This window comes from Stegostoma tigrinum, chromosome 10, assembly GCF_030684315.1.
Source record: "Stegostoma tigrinum isolate sSteTig4 chromosome 10, sSteTig4.hap1, whole genome shotgun sequence".
NCBI classification, from domain to species: domain Eukaryota; kingdom Metazoa; phylum Chordata; class Chondrichthyes; order Orectolobiformes; family Stegostomatidae; genus Stegostoma; species Stegostoma tigrinum.
In genome coordinates this window covers 13,200,097-13,214,281 of record NC_081363.1, presented here as the reverse complement: position 1 = coordinate 13,214,281, position 14,185 = coordinate 13,200,097, and the positions used below count along the sequence as shown (strand labels likewise).

General features: G+C 42.1%; 1 protein-coding gene across 11 annotated transcripts in view; it reads left to right on the top strand.

Moving 5' to 3' along the window:
- Positions 1–14,185, top strand: part of adck1 (aarF domain containing kinase 1) — a 531,577-nt gene that overhangs the window by 283,018 nt on the left and 234,374 nt on the right. For 10 of the 11 annotated variants that reach the window (XM_059649006.1, XM_059649012.1, XM_059649004.1 and 7 more), the window contains one exon: positions 10,601–10,759. The exons of the other annotated variant lie outside the window; for it this stretch is intronic. In XM_059649006.1, the coding sequence (XP_059504989.1) occupies positions 10,601–10,759 (159 nt within the window). The remainder of the gene's footprint in view (positions 1–10,600; positions 10,760–14,185) is intronic. 11 annotated transcript variants of the gene reach the window in all.

The window sequence follows — 14,185 nt, the reverse complement described above, 5'->3', positions numbered from 1 at the left end:
TTCCCTGGTTTCTCTCTCCTTTAAACACACTCCTTAAGACTTTGACAAAACTGGTGGTCATCTGTACTCACATCACATTGGCAATGTGTCAAGTTTAGTTTGAAAATGTTTCTTTGGTGAGTGCCTTGGGTCTTTCATGACAATAAATATGCTATCTCTAAATGTAAGTTGTGGTTGCTAGTGTTAATAGAGGGAATGCTTATTAGCTATCTATTCCTGTTAGATCTTCATCCCCATTCAAGTATTGAATGTGATAAGATTGCCACTCAACATATGAGACCACAGAATTGCAGAATTGTTACATTGCCCAGTTTGTGTGTGCTGGCTCTCCAAGTGAGCAGTAGATATACCCTCACGAATGGACTAGTAAATCTCAGAATACAACTTTATTGTCCTTTATCACAACAACTTGCATTTGTATGCTGTGCACAAAGCACTCCAAATAATCTCAGAGTCATCTAACATGGTGTTATGTTGATTTATCTACTGGACTGGACTGAACTCAGAATGAAACTTGGCTTGAAAGATCAATTTTTTTCCTGTAAAGCAAAGCAGATGGAGATCTGAAACAAAAACAGAAATCGCTGATGAGATTCATCAGGTCTGGTAGCATCTGTGGGAAGAAAGCAGAGTTAACGTTTCGAGTTTGGTGACTCTTTATAAGAACAGATGAACTGGTGCTTGTTCAGAAATTTTTTTTTCAATTTTTATGTTTAATTCATTAGTGTGTGGCTAGTAACTGAGACATAGTCACATGAGGCTCTAAACGTTGTTTAACAATAGAAAAAATGTTTGTTATACAAAAAAAAATCAAATTGAGATACCGAAATATAAAAGTCAGTTAACAAGGCTTAAAATATACAGCAAGATCTGTTTTAACCTTTTTCCCAACACTATCTGTTACTGAGAGTCAACCTTTTAGGGTTCTACTTATCTGATATCTGAAAGTTTCTTGGTTTTGTAGAGACTGTGGAGGCAGCTCCATGAATCTTGTCCAAATCTGTTAACATGAACCTTTCCACAAATTAGAGAGTGTAAACAATTTCAGTTCTAATAATTTTGCAAATTTCTAACCGAGTTCCCCTGTTTTGAAAGTTTCACAAAGTAAACCCTTCTGCTAAGATAACTGATTCCCTGACCTGCTCTGAATCCTCTATCTAAGAGAGAAACAACTTGAATCTAAACTGAGATAATAAACTGATGAAGGGTCTAGGCCCGAAACATCAGCTTTTGTGCTCCTGACATGTAGCTTGGCCTGCTGTGTCCATCCACTTCACAGTTCCAATTATCCTTGAATCTAAACTGAACACTGTTGTCTTCTGATCAGAAATTTGTCAGTTCAAACTGAACTGGATTTTTTTGAAAAGAACTTGCTAATTCTAGATTCTTCTGAACTGAAAACAAAGCTAATGTTTTACATGCCAGAGCCACTATGGTATACACTTCTTCCCTTTCACATCACAGAGGTTTGCAGTCACTTGCTGTCTGACACATTCTGGATTCAGCCAATATTCCAGAAGGAATCTCTACCATTGATTTTTTTCAAACAAATTCTCTTTAAAAAAGCAACCGATAGCCTTATGCCACTATTTTGAACTCCATATTCCAAAAAGTGATATTAATACATATAAATTTTTTCATCATAGTAGCATGAGGTTAATTATCCTGTTGTGCCTCCAAATGAGGCTCCAAATGTCGTTTAACAACAGAAGTAAAAAGTTTGTTACACAGTAGAAAGAATAGAAAATAATCAAACTGAGCTACCATTAGTCCCATTCACCTTGCTCTTTCCCAGCAGCACTACACATTTTTCCCTTTCAAGTACCTACCTAATTCTCTTTCTCCTTTTGGATTCAATGCATTCCAGACCCAAACTGCTTGGGCCATCAAAAACTATTCCTTTCTTCTTTCTTTGAGTATCTTAAATCTATGTATTCTGGTTGCCAGCCTTCTTGCCACTGGAATAATGTTTTCCTATGTGAGTAAGTGGAATCCCTCATAATTTGAATGCCTGTGTTAAATTGCCTCTCCACACCCTCCACTTTTGGTAGAAGAACAACAGTCCTACACCTTTTGTTTCCTCAGAATGGTTCGTCAGAAGCTTGACTGCTTAAATACACAATACAGCAATGCATCCTCTGATATAGGGGCACTTATTCAGGTTAAGAACTTATTGGCAAAAACTAGTATGTAGTTTGTCCATGTAATTGTGAACTGATTGCTGATTGCTATCAGTCACTAATACAACCTGTTCCCAGGAGTGTGAAATATTAGAGTCAAAGCATTAGTAGACAGTCCTACGTTCAACGTGGGAATACTTTTGATCTGTAATGTGTATAATATTCAACAAATAAGCTCTGCAATAAAATGAATCATGAATGATTGCACTCATGGATTTCCTGAAAGTTGGGAATGATTGATCAAGCTATGACCTTTAAGTTGAAAAAATATTGCCCCAAATCAATGCCCTGGCACGTACTCCCATAAGCTTAATGGCAAAATATTATCACTATAGCCTAAACAGCAACATATATTTGTATAATGCAATCCACCATGCAGTTAATGATTGTGGAATGTAAACAAATGGGAACTGAGATAGGCTTAGTATGGGGGCTATTAATTAAATCAGTATCGCTGAAGGATTATAGACTTTCAGAAACATGACTGTCTTAAAGGTTAGTTGTGAAGATTTTGGTAAAGGAATTATATGCCACCATTAAAGTCAATAAGCCTTGAGCAGTTTTATGCGGTGACTGCCAACAGATACTTTGAAAATTTGATCATTTACTACCCTAAGCAGAGCTACCATTTTGGAATCAAAGCCATGAACATAGAGGATATCTATGAGAAAGATGATTTAACAGACGTGTTCAAATTATGAAAAACTTTCCTACTGCAGATAGGGAGAATTTGCTTCCAGCGGCAGGAAAGTTGATAACCAGAGAATGCAGACTGAAAATAATTTTTAAGATAACGTTTGCCATGGCATGAAGAGAGCATGGGCTCACCTTTTTCAGAAGGTGCATCAATATTCAAAGTGGATTTGCAAACAGTTGCAATTAAGTTTTCACAGTACTGCAGATCTGTTGCCTCCCCTAATGCTGGTTTAATCATAGGAGATATGTAATCAGAATGAGGAGAGGACAGAAGACTGAGAAGTGTTCAAATGCCTTTTGATGCTGTGACATTTGACTGTGCTGCCTGATTATGGTTAGAAGCAAGGGTTGGATAACGGGGATATAGGAATCAATGCACGAATAGTTTGCATTTTCACTCATTCCCTTTGGAGATTAGGGAATGTTTACGCAAGGTCATGTAGATCTGTAAAAAATCAAGCTAGTTGAGCTGCCTGGCTAAGCTAGCCCTAACATTGTGTTTGTTTCCTGTAAAATAACAGGATGCTGTCCTTTCCATCCACCAGACAATCCTTCTATAAAACAATGATGGTTACATGCTGTCAGTCAGAGTTGGTCAGGGTACAAACCTTCAATGCCCTCAGCAAGGATGGACCTGAGTGGCAACTTGAGACCTGTGTGAAGCAGTTGTCACCTTGATCAAACATGGTGAAAGTGAATGACCAGACATACTGTGACAACTGCAGACACGTACCCCAACTGGAGAAGTTGTTTCTGAATATCAGGCAGTTGATCAAGAAGATGTGAACTAAGTCTATGATTATGAATCTATAATGATCATTGTATAGAGCACAGATCAACCAGCTGAAACATCCAGCACGGTGGCTCAGTGATTAGCACTGCATCCTCACAGCACCAGGAACCCTGGTTCAATTCCACCCTTGGGTAACTGGCTGTGTGGAGTTTGCACATTCTCCCTGTGTCTGTGCGGATTTCCTCCAGGTACTCTGGTTTCCTCCCACACTCCAAAAATGTGCAGTCTAGGTGGATTGGCCATGCTAAATTGTCCATAGTGCTCGGGGATATGTAGCTTAGGTGTGTTATAGGTGGATGGGTCTGGGTGGGATGCTGTAAGGGTCAGTGTAGACTTGTTGGGCTGAAGGGCCTGTTTCCACACTGTAGGGATTCTATGATGCAGTAACGACATTCCCTTCGAAAGAACATCCCCCAGAGGAATTAGCATGACTTGAAGGCTGTGCGGGCAATTCAGAAACTGACGAGGATAATGAATTGCTGGTACATGAGAACAGTTGTATCTATCAAACTAACGTAGGTAACTCATATCATAAGTCTTTTCTGTTTGTTATTTTTGGGAAAGGATCAGTGTTTGTGATAGAAATGCAATACTGTACTAATGAGCTTCTTGGTTCTGAGCATCTGACCTCACCCATGAGGCGCTGACGAGGGCTATCTGTTACACCTCGCTGGGTAACCTTCTGAAAAATCAAGCTGCACTATTCTCTGAGTCATCACTAAAGTTAAAGATTTTAAAAAGTTTGCACAATTTCCCAATTTGTCTATATTTTGGATGCATGTTGTAGAAAGCATGGACCAAGCTTCTGTCCTCCACGTGAATTACAATTTATTACAATAAGTAGATTTGAGCTATAATCTAATGAGTATGAACCATCTGCATATAGCTCTTCAAATTAAAACTTGAACCACCTTTAGAGCTCCCCATTGCACACGCATACAGACACAGATTGGGGAGAAAAAGCATGGTTGTTACAGGAGGAGTGAAAGATTGGGAAATCAGTTCAGTGGCCTCTGTTCACAGGATATGCTGAGGTGATTCTTGTATTGATCAGAATACAGTTTCTCAATCTTCCATCTCTGGATGTTTTCACACAGGATAAAAGGGAGGCAATGGGCTAGTGGTATTATCGCTGGGCTGTTAATCCAGAGACCCAGATAATATTCTGGGGAGATAATAAAAACTGCCACTGCTGGAGTCACAGATAACACAGTATGGAGCTGGAGGAACACACCAGAAAAAGGGCCCCAACCCGAGATGTCAGCTTTCCTGCTCCTCTGACACTGCCTGGCCTGCTGTGTTCCTCCAGCTCCACACTGTGTTATCTCTAACATTCTGGAGACTGGGTTTCAAATCCCGTCAAGGCATATGGTGGAATTTGAATGCAAATGGAAATATTTGGGATTAAGAATCTAATGATGACTATGAATCCATTGTCGATTGTTGGGAAAAACCCACCTGGCTCACTAATGTCCCTTAGGAAGGAAACTGCCATTCTTACCTGGTCTGGCCTACATGCGACTCCAGACCCACAGCAATGTGGTTGATTCTGAACTGCCCTCTGGCAATTAAGGATGGGCAATAAATGCTGTTTAACCAATGATGCCCTTATCCTGTTAATGAATAAAAAAAAGGTATAGAGTAACTGGTTCAAATGTGTCAAAGTCTCTGACTTAAGAATTAATAGTGACAGCTTATGGCAACTGCTAAAGAATAATGAACTAGTTTTCTTCAGACTTAAAGTATTTTTTCTGCAGAGAACAGACAAATCTCCTGAACTTATGGAGATCTTATGGCCTCTTCCTCCCTTGTTCACATCTCTAAACTATCCAGCTACCAGGGGACCACTCACAAAATTGTTGGAAAATAGACAGCCTTTGCTGTTGATCGCCTGCAGACCAATCAGCTCATTGCTGCTGGCTGAATCTCTACTTGTACACTTGCCTTGTATCCAGGCCATCTGCAAATCGTCTACTACTGCTTGTCCAAGGGCTGTGCAAGCAGTAGTTACAAGTATCAAGTTACCTACTTTTAAAAACATGTAGAATCCTTCAGCATTACTTAATTTTTAGAGCAGTCTTTTCCCATTTTAGACCACAGTATAAGAATACAGAAAAATAAAAAAAATGACATTTATATATGTTACATGCATTCAATAAAGACATAATATAGACAGCATGTACTGAAAATATCAGGCAGTTGATATTACACTTACGTGAGGAATAAGAGAATGGTCAAAGAAAGAGTAGGGCCGATCAGGGATAGCATAGGGAACTTGTGTGTGGAGCCTGAGGAGGTAGGGGAAGCCCTAAATGAGTTTTTTGCTTCTGTCTTTACGAAAGAAACGACCTGTGTAGTGAATGAAACCTTTGAAGAGCAGGTGTGCATGCTGGAATGGATAGAGATAGAGGAAGCTGATGTACTGAAAATTTTGTCAAACATTAAGATTGACAAGTCGCCAGGCCCGGATCAGATTTGTCCTCGGCTGCTTTGGGAAGCGAGAAATGCAATTGCTTCGCCACTTGCGAAGATCTTTGCATCCTCGCTCTCCACTGGAGTCGTACCTGAGGACTGGAGAGAGGCAAATGTAATTCCTCTCTTCAAGAAAGGAAATAGGGAAATCCCCGGCAATTATAGACCGGTAAGTCTCACGTCTGTCGTCTGCAAGGTGTTAGAAAGGATTCTGAGGGATAAGATTTATGACCATCTGGAAGAGCATGGCTTGATCAAATACAGTCAACACGGCTTTGTGAGGGGTAGGTCATGCCTTACAAACCTTATCGAGTTTTTTGAGGATGTGACTAGTAAGGTTGATGAGGGTCAAGCTGTGGATGTGGTGTATATGGACTTCAGTAAGGCATTTGATAAGGTTCCCCATGGAAGGCTCATTCAGAAGGTCAGGAGGAATGGGATACAGGGGAACTTAGCTGCTTGGATACAGAATTGGCTGGCCAACAGAAGACAGCGAGTGGTAGTAGAAGGAAAATATTCTGCCTGGAAGTCAGTGGTGAGTGGGGTTCCACAGGGCTCTGTCCTTGGGCCTCTACTGTTTGTAATTTTTATTAATGACTTGGACGAGGGAATTGAAGGATGGGTCAGCAAGTTTGCAGACGACACAAAGGTCGGAGGTGTCGTTGACAGTGTAGAGGGCTGTTGTAGGCTGCAGCGGGACATTGACAGGATGCAGAGATGGGCTGAGAGGTGGCAGATGGAGTTCAACCTGGATAAATGCGAGGTGATGCATTTTGGAAGGTCGAATTTGAAAGCTGAGTACAGGATTAAGGATAGGATTCTTGGCAGCGTGGAGGAACAGAGGGATCTTGGTGTGCAGATACATAGATCCCTTAAAATGGCCACCCAAGTGGACAGGGTTGTTAAGAAAGCATATGGTGTTTTGGCTTTCATTAACAGGGGGATTGAGTTTAAGAGTCGTGAGATCTTGTTGCAGCTCTATAAAACTTTGGTTAGACCGCACTTGGAATACTGCGTCCAGTTCTGGGCGCCCTATTATAGGAAAGATGTGGATGCTTTGGAGAGGGTTCAGAGGAGGTTTACCAGGATGCTGCCTGGACTGGAGGGCTTATCTTATGAAGAGAGGTTGACTGAGCTCGGTCTCTTTTCATTGGAGAAAAGGAGGAGGAGAGGGGACCTAATTGAGGTATACAAGATAATGAGAGGCATAGATAGAGTCGATAGCCAGAGACTATTTCCCAGGGCAGAAATGGCTAGCACGAGGGGTCATAGTTTTAAGCTGGTTGGTGGAAAGTATAGAGGGGATGTCAGAGGCAGGTTCTTTACGCAGAGAGTTGTGAGAGCATGGAATGCGTTGCCAGCAGCAGTTGTGGAAGCAAGGTCATTGGGGTCATTTAAGAGACTGCTGGACATGCATATGGTCACAGAAATTTGAGGGTGCATCCATGAGGATCAATGGTCGGCACAACATTGTGGGCTGAAGGGCCTGTTCTGTGCTGTACTGTTCTATGTTCTATGTTCTATGTTCTAAAATTCGGTATATCCCGACAGTGTGACAGTGATGTAAGGACTAGTTATAGAGTTTAGTGAAAGTAATGAAGACTACTGCTTTGATGTGGATAGTCTGGACTTACCTAAGTATTTTAAGCCTGCTTCAGTCCAAATGACTAGTGAGCATTCAATTGCTAGGCCTGAATTGCTTTGTGTAAGTTCTTAAGGACCTTGGAGTAACCTTATGATGATGCCACAGAGCTACGCATCACTGAGTATAAATAGCACATTGTGAGTAGAGTTACAGCACTTTCCATCAGACTGGACTATGACATGGGCATGAACATACAAAAATGATTAGTCCTTACCTGATGCAACTAAACATCAGAGCCTGGTATATCTTTGGTTACGTAGATAACGGTGTTTCATATTAATGTATAACAGCAGTGGTACTTTGAAGCACAGGCCTGAAGACAGTTCTTGACTTTGCCTCCTCTCAGTCAGACTGACTTGAGCCCAAATTCATCGTCTGGCATCAAACACACAATGAAATAACTTGAACCTTAAAAGGTATGGAGAATGTTTTAACAGGTTGGCAGGTGAGGCAGCCATGACAGAGTATTTCGCTATACTTTCTCATTTAGCCGTGTTGTTGTAAACTTAACCTCTGGCAGATGGTGACACTGGAAGATATATCAACGGTGAAAGAGCTGCCAAAGATGTTACCATTGAAGGCCAATGGGAAGTGACTGGACTTCTTGTTCAAAATAATTGAAAATAATTCGAAATTGGATACTTACCAAGAAACATAAATAGCCAGGTCCAGCAATAACCACCATATTTCTCATATGACTCGGCTTATGCAGCCAAAATGTCAAAGAGTAAAAAGGTTTTGACTTTGGTAAACTTCATTCCTTGTTGACTGCAATTCTCTACAATCTCTTAGCACAATCTATATAATTGCAGTCAATAGTATAGACATGATTATGGTGCTGACAAGCTAGTTTCCATCATCCTCTGCATCCCATTATAATCACAAGTAAAACACACTCAGCTTCTCAACACCTTTAAAAAATAGATACAATCATTGAGGAAGGCAATACAAACAACTGCAGAGAATTGTCCTGTTATACATTGTCACTTCCATTTTCCTAAGGGATTTCCACTGCATTAACTTCACCTTTAGCACAAATAATCCTCTCGAAAGTGTGATTAAGGTTGAACGTTTAATATTATTTGTGTTCTAAAGTCAAGCCAGATAGATAATTGACTTTCAGTTCTGTGAAGGTAACTTGCACTTTTGAGATGAAATATTGCTTCTTTGTAGCAGTGGGTCAAAGCCGCACTTCCAAGAATCGTTTGACTTGAGCTAAATGACTAGATAAGCTACTTAAGATATTTAGAAGCATAGAAAATAGAAGCAGGAGTAGGCTATTTGTTCCTTTGAGCCTGCCCTGCCATTCAATATGATCATGGATGATCATCCAACCCCATGCCCTGTTCCTGCTTCGTCCCTGTACCCTTTGATCCTTTTAGCCCTAACAACTATATCCAATTCCTTCTTGAAAACTTCAATTTTTTATTAGCTTCAACTGCTTTCTATAGCAGAGGATTCCACATGATTTGCATTCTTTGGGCGATGAACTTTCTCCTCATCTCCGTCCTAATATATCCTTATATCCTTCGGTTGTGATCCCCGATACTGAATTTCCCAGTTATCGGGAACATCCTTCCTGCATTTACCCATCCAGTCCTATTAGAATTTAATTGATTTCTAAGAGATACTCCTCCACTCTGAAATAAGAATTTCTTTCTGTGAAATAAGAATTTCTTCCTCTGTTCTGAGGAAGGGTCACCAGACCCGGAACATTCACTCTGTTTTCTCCTTCACAGATGCTGCCAGACCTGCTGAGCTTTTCCAGCAACTTTGTTTTTGTTCTTTCCCTGAGAGTTGTACAACTATGGAACCATCTGCCTCAGAAGGGAGGTTACATTGAACATTTTTTAAGGCAGGCATGGATGGGTTCTGCTAGCTGAAGAAGGATCACTGAACTCAAAGTTAACTCTGCTTTCTCTCCATAGATGCTGCCAGACCTGCTAATTTTCTCCACTAATTTCTGTTTTTGTTTCAGATTTTCAGCATTCACAGTTCTGTGTTTTACTATAGATAGATTCTTGTGAGCCATAGGGATCAAAGATTTTCTGGGATAGATGGTAATATATAATTCAAAACGCAAACAGATCAACTGTGTCTCTGCTGAATAATGACAGTTGGCTTGAGAACCTGAATGGCCTACTTCTGCTGCTATTCCTTATGTTCGGGGGCATAGTGTCAGGGCCAGGGGCTGACCATTGAAGAGTAAGAAGGGAGGAAATTTCTTCATTCATAAAGTTGTAAATCTTAGGATTTGTTGGTCTGTCCCAGAGACCTGTGAATAAAGTTGTTGCATATATTCAAGATAGAGTTCTATATATGGGGCACTGAAGAAATTGAGGGTATGAAGATAGGGCAGAAAAATAGAATTGAAGGAGGTCTACCATGAGAAGTTTTAGTAGCAGAAGTGACTTGAGATGTTGCTGCTGTTCAGTTTTTATGCTGTGTTTATTTATGTTGAGACATTAAGCGGAAATTCCTGTACATGCTCAGTGTCTGGGTTAATGTCACTTGGCAGCATGAAAGGCCCACAAGGTGATTTGATGAACAATAATGTTCAAGCTCCTCATTTTAAGTCTGTACGTCCTTAAATGTTCTTGTGTTTAGCCGATGAGGTGTACAGTCATTTTGTGACGATGAGGAGAATCATAACGACCACGATCATGCGCATTTCAGAATCAGTTCCATAAAAAGCCACAAAAGATGAACGATATTGAACAAGGGCAATGGGAAAGGGAGGTTTCTTTTAACAGCATGTCTTATTGTAGGATATGCAACACTGGCGCCAATAGTAATGCAGAGTTTTATTAACAGCTTCTGGTACAGCTCGTGTCATGGATGTTTCCCGAATTCAGCTTTGCATGGCTGGTTGATGAAGCAAAGAAAAACATGCCGCTTGAACTGGACTTCTTGAAAGAGGGCCAAAATACAGAGAAAGTGGCCGACATGCTCAAGCACTTTCAGTTTCTTAAGGTACTCATTTTAAAACTTTGTTGACCAACCTAAATGTCGGTGGCATAAGACCATGAGAAATAGGGACAGGAGAAGGCTGTTCAGCCACTCGACCCTGCTCCGTTATTTGCTGGGATCATGGATGATCTGATATTCTGCACAGAGATAATGGGAACTGCAGATGCTGGAGAATTCCAAGATAATAACATGTGAGGCTGGATGAACACAGCAGGCCAAGCAGCATCTCAGGAGCACAAAAGCCGACGTTTCGGGCCTAGACCCTTCATCAGAGAGGGGGATGGGGAGAGGGAACTGGAATAAATAGGGAAAGAGGGGGAGGCGGACTGAAGATGGAGAGTAAAGAAGATAGGTGGAGAGAGTATAGGTGGGGAGGTAGGGAGGGGATAGGTCAGTCCAGGGAAGACGGACAGGTCAAGGAGGTGGGATGAGGTTAGTAGGTAGATGGGGGTGCGGCTTGGGGTGGGAGGAAGAGATGGGTGAGAGGAAGAACCGGTTAGGGAGCCAGAGACAGGTTGGACTGGTTTTGGGATGCAGTGGGTGGGGGGGAAGAGCTGGGCTGGTTGTGTGGTGCAGTGGGGGGAGGGGACGAACTGGGCTGGTTTAGGGATGCAGTTGGGGAAGGGGAGGTTTTGAAACTGGTGAAGTCCACATTGATACCATTAGGCTGCAGGGTTCCCAGGCGGAATATGAGTTGCTGTTCCTGCAACCTTCGGGTGGCATCATTGTGGCACTACAGGAGGCCCATGATGGACATGTCATCTAAAGAATGGGAGGGGGAGTGGAAATGGTTTGCGACTGGGAGGTGCACATTGGGGAAACCAAGCGGAGGCTTGGAGACCGCTTTGCAGAACCTCTACACTGGGGAAACCAAGCGGAGGCTTGGAGACCGCTTTGTAGAACCTCTACATTGGGGAAACCAAGCGGAGGCTTGGAGACCTCTTTGCAGAACCTCTACATTGGGGAAACCAAGCGGAGGCTTGGAGACCGCTTTGCAGAACACCTCCGCTCAGTTCGCAACAAACAACTGCACCTCCCAGTCGCAAACCATTTCCACTCCCCCTCCCATTCTCTAGATGACATGTCCATCATGGGCCTCCTGCACTCCACAATGATGCCACCCGAAGGTTGCAGGAACAGCAACTCATATTCCGCCTGGGAACCCTGCAGCCTAATGGTATCAATGTGGGCTTCACCAGTTTCAAAATCTCCCCTTCCCCAACTGCATCCCAAAACCAGCCCAGTTCGTCCCCTCCCCCCACTGCACCACACAACCAGCCCAGCTCTTCCCCCCCACCCACTGCATCCCAAAACCAGTCCAACCTGTCTCTGCCTCCCTAACCGGTTCTTCCTCTCACCCATCCCTTCCTCCCACCCCAAGCCGCACCCCCATCTACCTACTAACCTCATCCCACCTCCTTGACCTGTCCATCTTCCCTGGACTGACCTATCCCCTCCCTACCTCCCCACCTATACTCTCTCCACCTATCTTCTTTACTCCCCATCTTCGGTCCGCCTCCCCCTCTCTCCCTATTTATTCCAGTTCCCTCTCCCCATCCCCCTCTCTGATGAAGGGTCTAGGCCCGAAACGTCAGCTTTTGTGCTCCTGAGATGCTGCTTGGCCTGCTGTGTTCATCCAGCCTCACATTTTATTATCTTGATATTCTGCACATCTGTTTTTCCCTGTAGCTCTTGATTTTTCTGCAAAAACTTATCAATCTCAGCCTTAAGTATGCACAAGAACTCTGCCTCCACAGCTGTCTGTGGCAAGGAGTTCCAAAGGCATTCTATCCTCTGAGAGAATAAATTCCTTCTCATTTCAGTCTTAAATTGGCACCTCTTTATTCTGAGACCATGGCGTCTGGGCCTAGACTCTCCCATGACGAGAAACGTCCTTTCAGCATTTACCCTGTTGTTGCAAATTTGGGTGGAGTATTTGTGGATCGGAAGGCAGGATGTTTGTATTTGTTTGTAAATTGATAGGGAGAAAGATTGTGAGCTCCCATTAAAAGATGATGTGCATTTACTAGGCTTAGAAATTTCAAAAAATGACTGCGAACAGCAGCAGGCACAGAGTTACTGAAATTGAAACATTTGTGCCCAAAAGCTGTAAAGTTAGCAGTCTAGGCAGTGGTCTTGTTTTGTTTTTAAGGTGACAAGTTTGAATATCAGCCAATTAATTTAAACCAAGCTCTTAGAGACTAAAAAAAAATTAAGTTTAAATCTGATGTCTTTGACAACCTGGGACCATTCCAATTGGAAGTAATGGATAGCTCATCAAGGATGTAAAAGAAGGGTCTAGGCCCAAAACGTCAGCTTTTGTGCTCCTGAGATGCTGCTTGGCCTGCTGTGTTCATCCAGCTCCACACTTTGTTATCTTGAATTCTCCAGCATCTGCAGTTCCCATTATCAATGTATTTGAAAATTGGTTTGAGAGCAACTGCCATCTGTTAGAGTTAGCAAGCAGCAGCCCTAACGAAAAAAATCACTGGGTCTCACAGAATTCTCTAAGCTCTCTGAAAACCATCATCTGACTAACGATACAGCGGCACTCTTAGCTAATATTCCTGACACAAGAATTTGATGGAGAAATACGTTCCTGACTGAAAAACAACGGAGAAGGCACCGAACATTCCAGAAGACATATCCTGGCTGTAATTTCAAGAAACTGAGTTTAAAGCTTTTGAAATTAATTTGGTTCATATAAGTGGAGTTTGTATCCATTTGAACAGCGTACCATGAAAATTTTGTTTTATTTGGAAATAGTTAGTAGTTGAGGGGGAATTATTCAGTTTGTTAGTAGTTCTGTTAATTTGTTCACTGTTAGAGTTAGATAAATAAATTGTTACTTGTTGATTATAGAGTGACTGTCAGGACATCATTTCATGTAACCTCCCCTTTACAACAGAGTTGGGAGTGAGAGGCAGGTTACACCACTTTTCACACTTCCTTTAACAGATTATGAGGTAATGTGACCTTCTCCAGATGTTTTGGCTTTAGTTATTCAGAGAGGGGTCGACCTCCGCTTCATTACAGATTGGGGGCTTGTCTAGGATCTGGCCAGTTCCTGTACGAGATCTGAATGGTTCTGAATGGATTTGAACAAATTTGAACAGATTTGGGATATGAAAGTTCCCAGCAGATTTAAACAAACCTGAGAATTAGTGTTCTAAATCTTTAAATAAAGCGTAGGTGAGAAGTGGAATATCTGCTTAATTTTGGTTACTTGTCATTGGTTTTAGAATAAGATAATAGATCAGCACAACATCGAGGGCTGAAGAGCCTGTACTGTGCTGTACTTTTCTATGTTCATCATTACAGAATCATAGAATCCCTACAGTGTGGAAACAAATCCTTTGGCCCAGCAAGCCCACATCAACCCTTAAAGCATCCCATCTAGACCCATCCTGCTATAGCCCATGTAAGCTA